The sequence below is a fragment of the Emys orbicularis genome, chromosome 2 (genome assembly GCF_028017835.1).
Source record: "Emys orbicularis isolate rEmyOrb1 chromosome 2, rEmyOrb1.hap1, whole genome shotgun sequence".
Lineage (NCBI taxonomy): Eukaryota > Metazoa > Chordata > Testudines > Emydidae > Emys > Emys orbicularis.
In genome coordinates this window covers 276,522,930-276,536,232 of record NC_088684.1, presented here as the reverse complement: position 1 = coordinate 276,536,232, position 13,303 = coordinate 276,522,930, and the positions used below count along the sequence as shown (strand labels likewise).

Below are 13,303 nucleotides of genomic sequence, written 5' to 3'. Positions count from 1 at the left end.
CATAAAATACAAAGCCACGTTTACTCAGAAAGCAGTTTCATCCAATAAGTAAAAAAAACCTAAAATGGGCTTTTCCGACAAACTGAAGGGCAGTACTCCTTAGTCCTTCTGTGTTAAAATTTAGTGGTAAAAGAAAACACATTTCACATTTTATTTCCTGCAAACCGTGACTGCTTTGAAAAGTCATAATAGTACAGTTCCATTCTGATGAGTATCACCCTCTTATCTGCACATTTTTAGTGGACACCAAAAATTTGTATACATCTATAGTAAAGTCCATGGAAGCCTTAAGATACAAGACTACATGTTGTAGGCCACATAGATGGGATCTAGCTGGTCTGCTAAAAATCCATCTCGTAGGTGCATACGTTGTTTCTCTCCACGGGAGTTGATAGGAATTACACCAATGTCCACCACCACCACCACTCCTACAATCAGATAGTGTTCTTCCAGGACTACATTGGTGACTAAAGGAACCAGGTCCAAGGCTTCTTGCTCTGATCCATCCAGCTCAACTACAACGACCAACAGATTTGTCCAGGTAAACACCGCACTAGAATACACAAAAAACAATTATTAGAAGCGTTCTGAGTTTTCCTCCCAGTCTGACACATCCATGTTTTATCCACAGTGGGTGTTTCAAATATACTGCACTTCCTGGCTGCTTTCCATATGGGTATCACAGACTGGGGGAGAATTCATTCACAGGTGGAGACACAAACAGTCCTGTTAGCATCTGCTTTAATACTATGTCTTGGGGTATCTCCCCATCCCCACCTTTTCGTTGTTGTTGTTGTTGTTGAGAAAAGCGAAGGGAGTGACAGCTACACTTTTACATATAGCACTAAATGCTAGTGATGTCTCATTTATTTTCTAGCTAAGGTTTAAATGTCATGTTTTATTTCACACAAAGAGAGCATAACAATTAAGGGCCCATTCTTTCCCTCCACATTTGAGCACGGAAGGGGAGAGTTCCGGCACGTTGGCATGTTCTTCCCTCCATCCCATCCCAAACTCCTCCACAGCCTCAGAACTCCCACTGGAGCTGCAGGTTTGAGGCTCCAACATGATGCAGTCTCACACTATGCACAGATTTTAAGCTTGTAAGTAAGCTTGTCTCTTTGGAGAGTTGGTGCGTGGGAAGCTGGGGTGTACGTTTACAGCAGTCTAGTATGCCACGCTACCTGGCTACTGTGCACTAAAAGTTCTGGAAAAGTTCAGGTCAAAGAGCACTAAGTGTCAGGGCCCACACAGACAGTGCACGGCAGGCTAGAGTACTGTAGATTTACACCCCAGCGTGCTGCACACTGAGACTTACATCTACATGTGGAGTTGGGGGTATGATTCCCAGCTCACGTAGACATACGCTAGCTCTCATTGAGCTAGAGTGCTAAAAATAGCGAGTGGTGGCGTAGGCTAGCTGTCCCGAGCATGTATCCACAGGGTCCAGGCAGCTGTGGGAAGCACATCACTAGCTCCAAGGGTAGACATAGCCTGACTCTCTGTATAGACACGCTCTTAGTCTGACCCGTTGCAGAACACAGGTTATAGAATTTCAACTGGGTAATTTGTACATCAAGCCCAGTATCTTGTGGCTTTTTAATATGGAGATATACCTATCTCACAGAGCTAGAAGGGACCTTGAAAGGTCATCAAATCCAGTCCCCTGCCTTCACAGCAGAACCAAGTACCCTCCCTGACAGATTTTTGCCCCAGATCCCTAGATGGCCCCCTCAAGGATTGAACTCACAACCCTGGGTTTAACAGGCCAATGCTCAAACCACTGAGCTATCCCTCCTCCCTGAACTACAGCATCTCTTATCTTTGGCTGCAAATACACACACCTTCCACACCTAGACCCACACAGAGAGGGGTCAATAGCAGGAGCTGCGGTGCCAGGATATTGACTATGCCAGAAGCCTGTCATCAGCTGGCCCCTCTGACCGTAGCAGTGCTAGAGTACCACTGTTACTGTGTCCATTAGCCAGGGAGAATATAGTGCAGTAAGGTTAAGTACTGCCCCCACAGCAGTTACTTATTCCACCTGCAGTACTGACCTTTTATTTCCTTACTGTAGTAGACTTGTGTACTAATTTCTTAAATTGCATTACCTACTGCCAGCCATGTACAATCAGGTGAAGATTCTCTAGAACCTCACTGAGCTCCAGGAGTATGCAACTGTATTGCATCCCGAGGTCAACACTCCAATTCAGAGTGCCGTTGTCCCATCAAATTTTAAAACTCTGAAAATACGGGTATTTTGGAAACTGCAGAACACACACAATTATCCATCCATGCCCAAAATTTAGAATTAGAGTATTTAAAAATATTTGTTTTTAAACCCCACAAAGTTTTGTTGGATTAAATTCTTTTGCGCTTATTGGCTTGGAAAGTCAGTGGACACAAGCAGACAGGCTGAGTGGCTGCCTTCTGCCTCCATGTTGCTAAAAAAACCCTACTTTGATTTATAATTATATTTTAGCAGAAGGTCTAATGAGTTCTGAATGATGTTGAATATTAACAAAGTACAGTGGTCAGTCTGCGAAGATGCCTCTCATAAGGCTCTGGAACATAGATGGATTGCTTAGAAACACCTTAGTGTTCAGATGACCTAAATTTACATTTGCAACAAGAAATTCAAAAGAAAGTTACTTTAAAATAATAATGACATCCTGGTTTACACCTTCCAGGGTGGCCTTCCTGGGGAAGTAGCTAGATCTCACAGCTTTCCCCCCCTCTATACTTTCCTTCCTACGCTTGAAAACAGCAAGGTTAAAATTCCTTGGCCACTTGCTACATTAAGATGTTGCAGTATCTCCAAGGCCATCTGTAGATTACAGTAGAGCAGGCTAAGGCTAACCACAACTACAGTATGAATTACTGACGTTTTCAGTTGTAAGGGTCGAGTTCTAAATATTATTTTAATGCTTTAATTAGATAATGCTCTGATGTTCAGGAACAACCAAGGATTGAGTACGCAGTAGAAAAGGGCAGTTTGTTTATATTTCTAGTTTCTGAAACAGAGGAAGACAGAAGAAACCTTATTTCCCCAGACAGATCAGAAACACTGGCCCTTTTACAAGCAGAATTTTGTTTGGAAGCTATTTTAACTGAACTATTTAACAGAGGGAGTCTATCGAGCAGCACTACATGTAAGCTTCATGAAAGTGCAATTTTGCTGGTACACAGTCCTGACTGACTCTCGGAAAGCAGGAAAGGGTCTATTTCCATTTGATTTACTGGGGCTTTCTAAAAAACAAAACAAAAAAAACTAACAGTTAAGCCTAAACATTTGCAATAGTTCAGACCCTTTGGAATGTAATTTGAAAGTTTCCCTGGCATTGTTTTTCTAGACAATGAATTAAAACAGAATAGAGCTTGGGATGCTGGAACCTCATTTCAAATGCAATGTCTAGAACTTGCTGGTGACAGACACCTCTCTGTACAGTCAAGGATCATATTATATTTATGCATTCCACACAGAGGCCCTTTAAAGTAACATAAAAGTTGCAGACGTGTATCAGTGTTTTGAATACGTATTTGCTTTTTAGAATTCTTGAGTTGGAAAAAAAAATGAGGAACCCATGAAGTTTGCATTTCCACAAGCCAGAGTCATGCTCTGTAGACACAGCAAAAGCCAATGAGTTGGAAACTACTCCCCTCCTGCAAAGCCAGCAATATTCCATCGCACTAACCTCATCAGGAAGTACCAGTAAGTGGCCGTAACGCTTCAGAAGGAATTGAGCTATAACAACTTATTTCAAAATGCATCCAAAATGCTTCCTGTAGGTTTATACATTTTGTCATTGTGCACAGAGGGAATGCCACTTCCTTTCAAATGCAATGAAGACATATGCTCTGTTCCTCTTTCCAGGGTTAGAAGTTTAAATGAGGCAGCATTGTGTATTCTTAATTAAATTACAAGCACATACATAATTCCTTAAGGTTTCTTACATTATTAAAAACGTTTTCAAAATGCAAGTTTTGCCTACATTGATGCATAGCTAGGTCAGGCATCAAGACAGAAATGGATTATGGTGACATTCTTCTGCATTCTTTAACATTACATGTTAAATACAGGTGGCCACTGAAACAGTGTCTTTAGTGGTTCCTCTCTAAGGGGGTGGGGCATGCCTGAGGGGGAACCTGAGCAGTTATCCACACTGGGCGGTCACAACACAGGCCCCACTTCCCTACTATTTGCAAGGGAGGCTCTTCCCTTTGAGAGCCTCCTAAATTCTCTCTAGTTGGGGGGGGATAAAAACAAAAGCCACAAACCCCCACACACTCAGGGATACTCCCTCCCTGTAGTCCCCGCAAAGAGGGGAGGGGGATGGGGTGGTGAGTCTACAGTGCTGCCAATGATCCAGCCCCGATATAATGAGTTTGGGGAAATTGCTCTGGCTGGGTCTCTGAGGCAGGCTTAGTCTGTCTGTCTTATCCTGGGGGTCCATTGTACTCTGCCCAGGGTTGGGGTGAAGGTCTCCTGCTTAGAAGTTCCCTCTGCAGCTTCAGGTGTTGCTCTGCAGTCTACTGCATAGGGCAATCCGGCTCCTTCCCCCCACTGACTGCACTTTCCTTCCTTTTAAAGGCTTCCTCATCCTTAGCTTCTGAGGATAGGACAAGAAGCAATGGGCTTAAATTGCAGCAAGGGAGGTTTAGGTCGAACATTAGGAAAAACTTCTTAACTGTCAGGGTGGTTAAGCACTGGAATAAATTGCCTAGGGAGGTTGTGGAATCTCCATCATTGGAGATTTTTAAGAGCAGGTTTGACAAACACCTGTCAGAGATGGTCTAGATAATACTTAGTCCTGCCATGAGTTCAGGGGACTGGACTAGATGACCTCTCGAGGTCCCTTCCAGTCCTATGATTCTATGAATGATTGACAGGATGGGAGGGGTGGACCTAGCCCTGCCATCTTGGCCTCTCTGGTCCCTTCTTCAACTGTGTGGGGCCCTTACATTCCATCACAGTCACAGACTGTGAATTTTATACTACTGGAATTATCAGGAGAAAAGGCAAATCTAAAATAACTGTCCAGACCAGATACTCATCAATGAAATTTGGACAGCTGGGTCATAAATCAAATCAACACGGTACCAACTTTCTTAACTGACTTAAAGGTGTCCCAGTGAGCACCAATTTCCTTAAGCAGAGTTGTAAAAATAGTATTTGGAATACTTTCTAAAACAGTGTTAACTCTACTGGGTAGTGGGTAGATGGTGGTGATTATTTGAGTTTACTTGCTGTGAAAATGCAACTTTAACTCTGAAATGCCTTTGTTTCTAGTGTTTTGTTGTGTGGTTTTATTGTTTATTCTAATGTGTTCTTGAAAGGTAATAAACACACACTCTTGTGTCTGCAGTCTTGAAGATTTGTGTGTGGGAATTTCCTTGTCTAGAAATGGCCTGTCCTCTGGAAAGGAACTCTTCCTATAGATTCTGGGAGAGTCAAGGGGACAGAACAACCCCTTAGTTTGCTGGCTGCAAAGACTCCTACCAACCACAGTCTCCACCTGCCATCCTGGTGAGGCAAGTTCTGAGGTTACAAAGGTCTTAAAGGCCCTCACAAGGAAATTAAAATTCTTCACAGTTCTGCATGTCAGGAGCTCATGCTGCACCCCTGCAGAACACAGGAGGAGTGTAGGAGTGGAGCTCCCATTCTGTCAACCTAACGATTACAGGACTGGGGCTCTCCATCATTACATTCATGGGGGCGGAGGGAGAGAAATGCAGGAGAGGAGGTTTGAGGGAAAGGGGGGGCAGTAGAGATATGAGGAATACCCTCCCTCTACTACACTGACGTGCATCCTGAGGCTTCCTGACCCCAATGGTGGGGGAGCTGGAGATTGAAGAAATCCAACGCTGCTCCCTCTGGCTACCTCCTGCTGTTTCCTGGGATCCAAGCAAAGGTTTTTGCAGCGCCTCAGGAGATAAGGGATGAAGCATTCCCTGGGACCTCTCCTCTCATCCAATAAACCTTCAGATGCCCGAGTGAGACTACTATGGCTTCTCAGACTGCTTTGAGGGGACTGAAGAATCGACCGAGGCCTTGTCTACTCTTGAAAGGGTTTTCTGGCATAGAGCTATATTGGCACACTCTCCTCCCCCAGTGGATATCAGCTTAGAACAGCAAGAGTTAAACTAGTTCCGTACACTAGCGCTTTTGCTGTCATAGTCGTGCTGGTTTGGGTGGGAGGGGGGAAAATCACACCCCTGACTGACCTAGCCATGCTGGCAAAACTTTTAAAGTGTAGACCAGGCCTAGGAGCTATGGTGATGGGAAAGGATTGCTCACTCCACCAGCACCCCTTCATTGGGCTAAGGGAGCAGCTGGGGAGGGAGTCTCTGTTCCTTGGAGCCTCCTATGCAGGCATCAAGGAATAGGGAATAAAGTCTCCACCCCATCAGATGTCTCTGGACAGCGGAAGATAGTTGCTAAGGATTATCCCTAATGAGCTGCTTCTCCCCAGCCCCAGCCCTGTTCTTGGCAATGTTGCATATTGACAGTCCTTATGAGGTGTGCAGGACAGGGGTTCTCCTGTGCATCTCACAAGGCCTACGCAGAGGGAGGGCACTGGTTGAGGACCGGTGGCTGAAGGGAGCAGCATACCTAGAGGCCCCTCCCAGCCTGTTCACCCAGTTCCATGCAGCAAATTTGGGGAGTGAAGAATTCATCTCCCCAGTCACCATCTGCTGCTCCCATCAGTCTGTAGCACTTGTGATTAATCAACAAAGAGCTTGTGCCTGAGGTTTCAAAGTTACCTAAGGGATGTGGATGGCCAGTTCCCAATAACTTCAATCAATGGACATTCATCTCTCTGAGGTGGATCTAAAAGTCTCAGTTTACTATTTCAAGCATTGGCAACTCTTGAATGTTGACTTTACTGAACTACACTTTGGTGAAGAGCACTAGATCTCAGCTAGGGAAGAGGAGATTTTTAAGTTGTCTCTCTTCTGTTCCATTGCTTGAAAGTGCTAAAACAATGTTAGAGGACTTCTAGACTTCTGGTGGACACCATTATTTTAAAGGTGTTCTAATTCACGAACGCTTTGTCCACGTAAATTCAAATTTTGTCTGTAAGTTCTACCTCAGCCTAGGTATTAACCTAACTGTTTTGAGGCAGATATAATCTTTTGGTGGACTTTAAGGGGTGGGGGGGGAAGACATCTGACTTACATCGTAAACCTCAGATCTGCTATCTCATCTCTATAACATTTAACTCTACATAGACACATTACATGTAGGCCAATCCATAGTGGTGCCTGAGCCATGGAGAAATAAGAAGTAAGGAGATGGCAACTGTGAATTACGTTACCATAATTCCATTGAGGTTTTTTGACGAATGAAGCCTCAGTAAAATTAAAATCCTGCCTGCTGCATTTTATGCAAAGTAAAATCCATCAATATTTTAAACCTGTTTTAAATTAAATTAAACAACCACACAGTCCTTTTTCACATCTGTAATCCAGGGTGTTCTACTGCTTTGTTGAGTTTTCCCCTCTCTGTGTTGGTATTTTGACAGGAAGACATTTTTCTTACAAGGAGGAAACAATTAAGAGGGTCATAAAGATTGTGACTGATAATTAGAATAATGTTTAGTTCATTTGCATCCTGCAGTTCAATTAGCGAAAGTTGCATTTTATAATAAGATACATGTCTAATGATTTAATAAAATACCCTTATTAGCCAATAAAGTGCACTCTGTCGTAACTGTTAAATTGTTATTTGTATTATGGCACCACCCAATGAGGAACATGGTCCCATTGTGACAGGCCCCAGACAGATATATGAAAGATCTGGTCCCAACTCTGAAAACCTTACATAATAAGAGTGTGATCATCAATAGGATCCATGCAAGTCTTCGCTTACATGGAGCTGATTACAGGACTGAGGCCTGAATTAAGACAAGGTGCAAGAAGTGGATAAAGGAGCAGGGGAGGACAGACCACGGCTGCAGTGATAGGATGTGGATACGCATACTAACTATCAGCGCAACTGGATTGCAATTTTGATTTTTTACAAGATATAAAATATACAAATAAATATCAGCTATCCACAGTAGCCATCTGCCTACCCACTCTCTAGAGTCACCTGTCTAAATTCCACTGCAAAGGCACGCCTGTCCCCATTATTATTGAAAATATCGAGAAATATAATGAGCAAGAGATCTGTTTTGATCAGTAGATGTAAAATTAATGCCCTAAGTCTAGAAGAGGCTAGGCAGAAAGTGAAATATATACTGAAAATGGGTGTGAAGTTTTTGAAAAACACCTAAATCTCACTGAAAGTCAATGGGACAAAGGCACTTTTGAAAATTTTACCGAATGCCTTTACACAATATGTTCTGCAAGTATAGTATTGCCCCTTGCAACCAATTACTCACACAATATATAAATGCTAAGAATTGCGTTGTACAAACCCGTAGGAAAAGCAGATAAACACTAACTCAGCATCTTGATATTTAATCAATAATTGGTCTCAGCTCCGTAATGAAACTAACTTGCTATGTTGCTTTCTAAAGGAATTCCCAAAAAGATTGAAGAAAGAAAACAAACAGCTAAGCTTCCAAACCCCGCTGCTAAAAATAACTCAGAATAAAACCAAACCCCACCATTACCACCAAACATCATGTTACATGTTTCTTAGAAAACAAAAAGAGTAAAGAAAATTGTCCTTCCTGATAAAAGCGGCTTATGCCAAGTTTTAGCTTAGAGAGTGTATAATTTATGGTCAAGTTATAAACTCTTGGAACACTGGTATATTTCCTGAATCAACTGCACTATCCAAGCAAAAACACAGAAAACATCTTACAGGCTAGAGTTTGATACAAGATTCACAATGTTTCACAACACTCACCATTCTGTGATGCTCTTGTGTGCTCTAATTACTGATGTCTCAATATCAATTGGATGATATCTCATCCCTCGTAACTCCATGGCTTCATCTAGTGCACCCACAACATAAAGTGCATCATGTCGCTCTAGTTACAGAGAGGGAAAAGCAGTGACTTAAATCTCTACTATATTAAATAAATTATAAAAATATCCACATTAGTAAAATAACAACATTCCATTTATAAAGTATCCTTGAATTTCAGAAGATCCAAAGCACTTTACAAGTTATATACATTCACGATTACTGAAATGCAATGTGCGATGGAGGGCAGCAGCTAATCAGGTTGCTGAGCACAATATGGGAGAAGAAGAAATTTTTAGCCGACACCAGATCAAACCTCTATTTTTACGAATGTAGAGCAGACAGAGCGACTTGTATGGCATTCTGTTTATCTGCCTTTGAAGGATAATGAGTGAAACTGACCCTTCTGGGATTTGAATCTGTCTGTCTTACAGCTTGAATATTTCAAATCTGGTAGCTTAAACCACTATGGTGTCTGCCTATGATGCCAAAATAATACATGTTATATTCTTGATATCAAATAACTGATTAAGACAAAACTATGTTTGTAGCATGAATTTTTATCAACTAGAGATAAGACAAAAAAACAACGACAACCCCTAGACTGAGATGAGAGTTCTTCTGGGATCTTAAGCTTATCATAAACGAACATATGTCACTCATATGAGAAAATATATTGGTTGTGGCAATGGCGTTTAAGTCTCAATGAAGACATCTCCCAGACGCTATGTAGAAAAGGGACTTGTCCTTCTGAAGAGGGAGTTTAGAAAGGAAGGAGAGAGGAGGTGTGCCACTATTACTTCATGGGAGGATTTATTCCACTGGAAATGAAAGACTAGAAAACACTCTGTTACTATTCTCTCAGAGTAAGAATTCCTGCTGCTTCTTGGACCCCTTATAGTTTCAGGGCATTTTCCTGGATAAAATAATTAATAAAGTGAGAAAATCCTAAAAAATGCTTTATAAGATTAAATGCCTTTAGGAGGATCTAAATATGAGGAACTGGACAGTAATTTTAATGCACAGCAATTATAAACAGGGCTTCAGACTTATTAAATTCATCTGACTAGGTTCTATTCAAATTAGGGCTGTCGATTAATTAAAAAAATTAATTGCAATTAACAATTTAATCGCGATTAATTGCACTGTTAAACAATAGAATACCAATTGAAATTTATTAAAGATTTTGGATATTTTTCTACATTTTCAAATATATTGATTTCAATTACAACACAGAATACAAAGTGTACAGTGCTCACTTTACATTATTATTTTTATTACAAATATTTGCACTGTAAAAATTATAAATAAAATAAATAGTATTTTTCAATTCACCTCATACAAGTACTGTAGTGCGATCTCTATAGTGAAAGTATAACTTACAAATGTAGATTTTTTTTGTTACATAACTGCACTCAAAAACAAAATAATGTAAAACTTTAGAGCCTACAAGTCCACTCAGTCCTACTTCTTGTTCACCCAATTGCGAAGAGAAACAAGTTTATTTACATTTACGGGAGATAATGCTGCCTGCTTCTTATTTACAATGTCATCTGAAAGTGAGAACAGGCGTTCGCATGGCACTTTTGTAGCCGGTTTTGCAAGGTATTTACGTGCCAGATATGCTAAACATCCTTATGCCACTTCATGCTTCAGGCACCATTCCAGAGGACATGCTTTCATGCTGATGATGCTCATTAAAAAATAATGTGTTAATTAAATTTGTGACTGAACTCCTTGGAGGAGAATTGTGTCTCCTACTCTGTTTTACCCGCATTCTGCCATATATTTCATGTTATAGCAGTCTTAGATGATGACCCATCACATGTTGTTTGATTTACCAACACTATTACTGCAGATTTCACAAAATGCAAAGAAGGTACCAATATGAGATTTCTAAAAATAGCTACGTCACTCGACCCAAGGTTTAAGAATCTGAAGTGCCGTCCAAAATCTGAGAGGGTCGAGGTGTGGAGCATGCTTTCAGAAGTCTTAAAAGAGCAACATTCCTATGCGGAAAATACAGAACCCAAACCACCAAAAAAGAAAATCAACCTTCTGCTGGTGGCATCTGACTCAGATGATGAAAATGAACGTACCACATAAATATCTTGCGGCGCCGGCTACAACAGTGCCATGTGAACGCCTGTTCTCACTTTCAGGTGACATTGTAAACAAGAAGCGGGCAGCATTATCTCCTGCAAATTATAAGCAAACTTGTTTGTCTGAGTGACTGGCTCAACAAGAAGTAGGACTGAGTAAACTTGTAGGCTCTAAAGTTTTACATTGTTTTATTTTTCAATGCAGTTTTTTTTTGTACATAATTCTACATTTGTAAGTTCAACTTTCAGGATAAAGAGATTGCACTACAGTACTTGTATTAGGTGAATTGAAAAATACCATTTCTTTTGTTTTTTATAGTGCAAATATTTGTAATAAAAAATAAATATAAAGTGAGCACTTGACACTTTGTATTCTGTGTTGTAATTGAAATCAATATATTTGAAAATGTATAAAACATCCAAAACATTTTAAATAAATAGTATTCTATTATTGTTTAACAGTGCGATTAATCACAATTATTTTTTTAATCACTTGACAGCCCTAATTCAAACAGATTCAATTCATTCTTAATAGTGGCACTGTGAACACTATTGATACACCTGAAACGATACTTCACTAGCAATTTCAGCTACCATCACAGCCAGACTCTGTATTTTGCAAGTTATAGTAATTTCCCAATCAGAGAATTTCAGCCACACTGACTCTCTTTTGCCTCACAGTATTTGTTTGCTTATACTGTATATTGACAAAAGATAGGTATGTCACTAGTGATTAATATGGCCCTGTGCTTCCCTGATAGAAAACAAAATATTCCCTGTAACTTCATTTACAAGCTAGAGCTTATAGTACATTTTTATTATTTGCTCCTATAGTTCTTAAAGACAGGGTGAGTTCAAAAGTAGGACCATTTTTATTAACAACTTCACAGAAATAGGATTACTAAATGAGGGTGTCTTCACAAAAAGCCCAAGCCCCAATCCTGCCGCAGTGTTCCATAAGCAAGGACCTGTTCATGCAGATCCAATTGCAGCAGTGGTGCAAAACATGTAAGAATATTAATATTTTTTCCAGACGAAACGCATTAGAGACATTTTGTATATAGAATCAGAAGGTCTCTTCCTCAGGGAGCTTACAGTGTGTATAGAAAACATACAAAAGCACACATGTAACAAAAGGAATATAACCAGGTAGTCATTTTTGGCAGGCATCTTGTTCCACTGTTTTATTTTCTTATTGACATCTATTTTGAAAATGCTTCTTTGGAGGGTTATAGAGCATTTAATGGTGAATGTTGATACAACAGACCAGGCTACACGTGAGTGAACAACTTTATAGCACTTTCAAAGCTATGTATAAACACACATTTATAAATGGAACTAGTGGTCTTACCTCCATTTGCATCAGTAAGTTCTGTTCTCCTCAAGAACCCCAAATAGCCAGTCCGAGCCCAAATAGTCTGCGTGTCTCCAAAGCTGAGTCTTGAATTAAAGTGATCTGATTGCAGGGATTCATCTCCATATATGGTAAAATACCCACTGGCATTATGAGCACTGTGAACCCATATCTAAGTTAAAAGCAATTAGACTGGCATTAATTAAAGTATCTATCCGGGGTGAAGAATTCTTGAAAATTCTTGCATCTGTTTTTAATCATAACTAGATATTTCTATAGTACCTTTTAGCATGATTTCTGATTCAACACTCACCTTATTTCTATACTTATTTGAGGGCCAAATCCTGCTCGCCTTACACATGAGTAGCTTTGCTGAAGTCAATGAGTGAGATTCTGTGCCTCTTAAAGGTGCAGAACAGGCCTCACACCTCAGGGAAGTGGTGCCTAGCCTTTGCATCCTCCTGGTCTTGGGCTGCTCTGAGGGCTCAAGAGGGCCCTGGCATAACTTAGACAAGTCCCCAGAACTGTCTAATTTCTATCAGTCTCATAGGATTGTACTATGGGCTGCAGTGCTACCCAGGATTTCCACAGTGCTGTGTTCTGTGATGCTGCCCCAACATGCCCCTTCCACTCATGCCCGCTACACTAGCACTTTGAGGGCGGTCCTTTGATGACAGCTTTATAGACAGGTCTTTCACAGTGTCTGTGCTGGGGAAATTCTGCCCCAGCTTGTTAAGACTGTTTACACTGCCCTGGTCTTTTCATTTGGTATAAAGCCTAGGGGCCAGAAACTCACCCAATAAGATTACTTTGGTGAGCGTGCCCCTTAGTTATCAACCAATAATAGCGCTTAGTACTTACAAAGCACTTTTAATCTTCAAAATATTAAAGATAGCTTCACAACATGAAGAGACAGGCAACGCAGTA

At 40.8% G+C, this 13,303-nt stretch overlaps 1 protein-coding gene across 2 annotated transcripts in view; it reads right to left on the bottom strand.

Moving 5' to 3' along the window:
* Positions 1-300: 300 nt before the first annotated feature.
* The window catches only part of DIP2C (disco interacting protein 2 homolog C), a 472,428-nt gene continuing 459,425 nt past the window's right edge, over positions 301-13,303 (bottom strand). For both annotated transcript variants that reach the window (XM_065397990.1, XM_065397991.1), the window contains 3 exons: positions 12,374-12,548; positions 8,861-8,984; positions 301-553 (listed from right to left, as the gene is read on the bottom strand). In XM_065397990.1, the coding sequence (XP_065254062.1) occupies positions 301-553; positions 8,861-8,984; positions 12,374-12,548 (552 nt within the window). The remainder of the gene's footprint in view (positions 554-8,860; positions 8,985-12,373; positions 12,549-13,303) is intronic.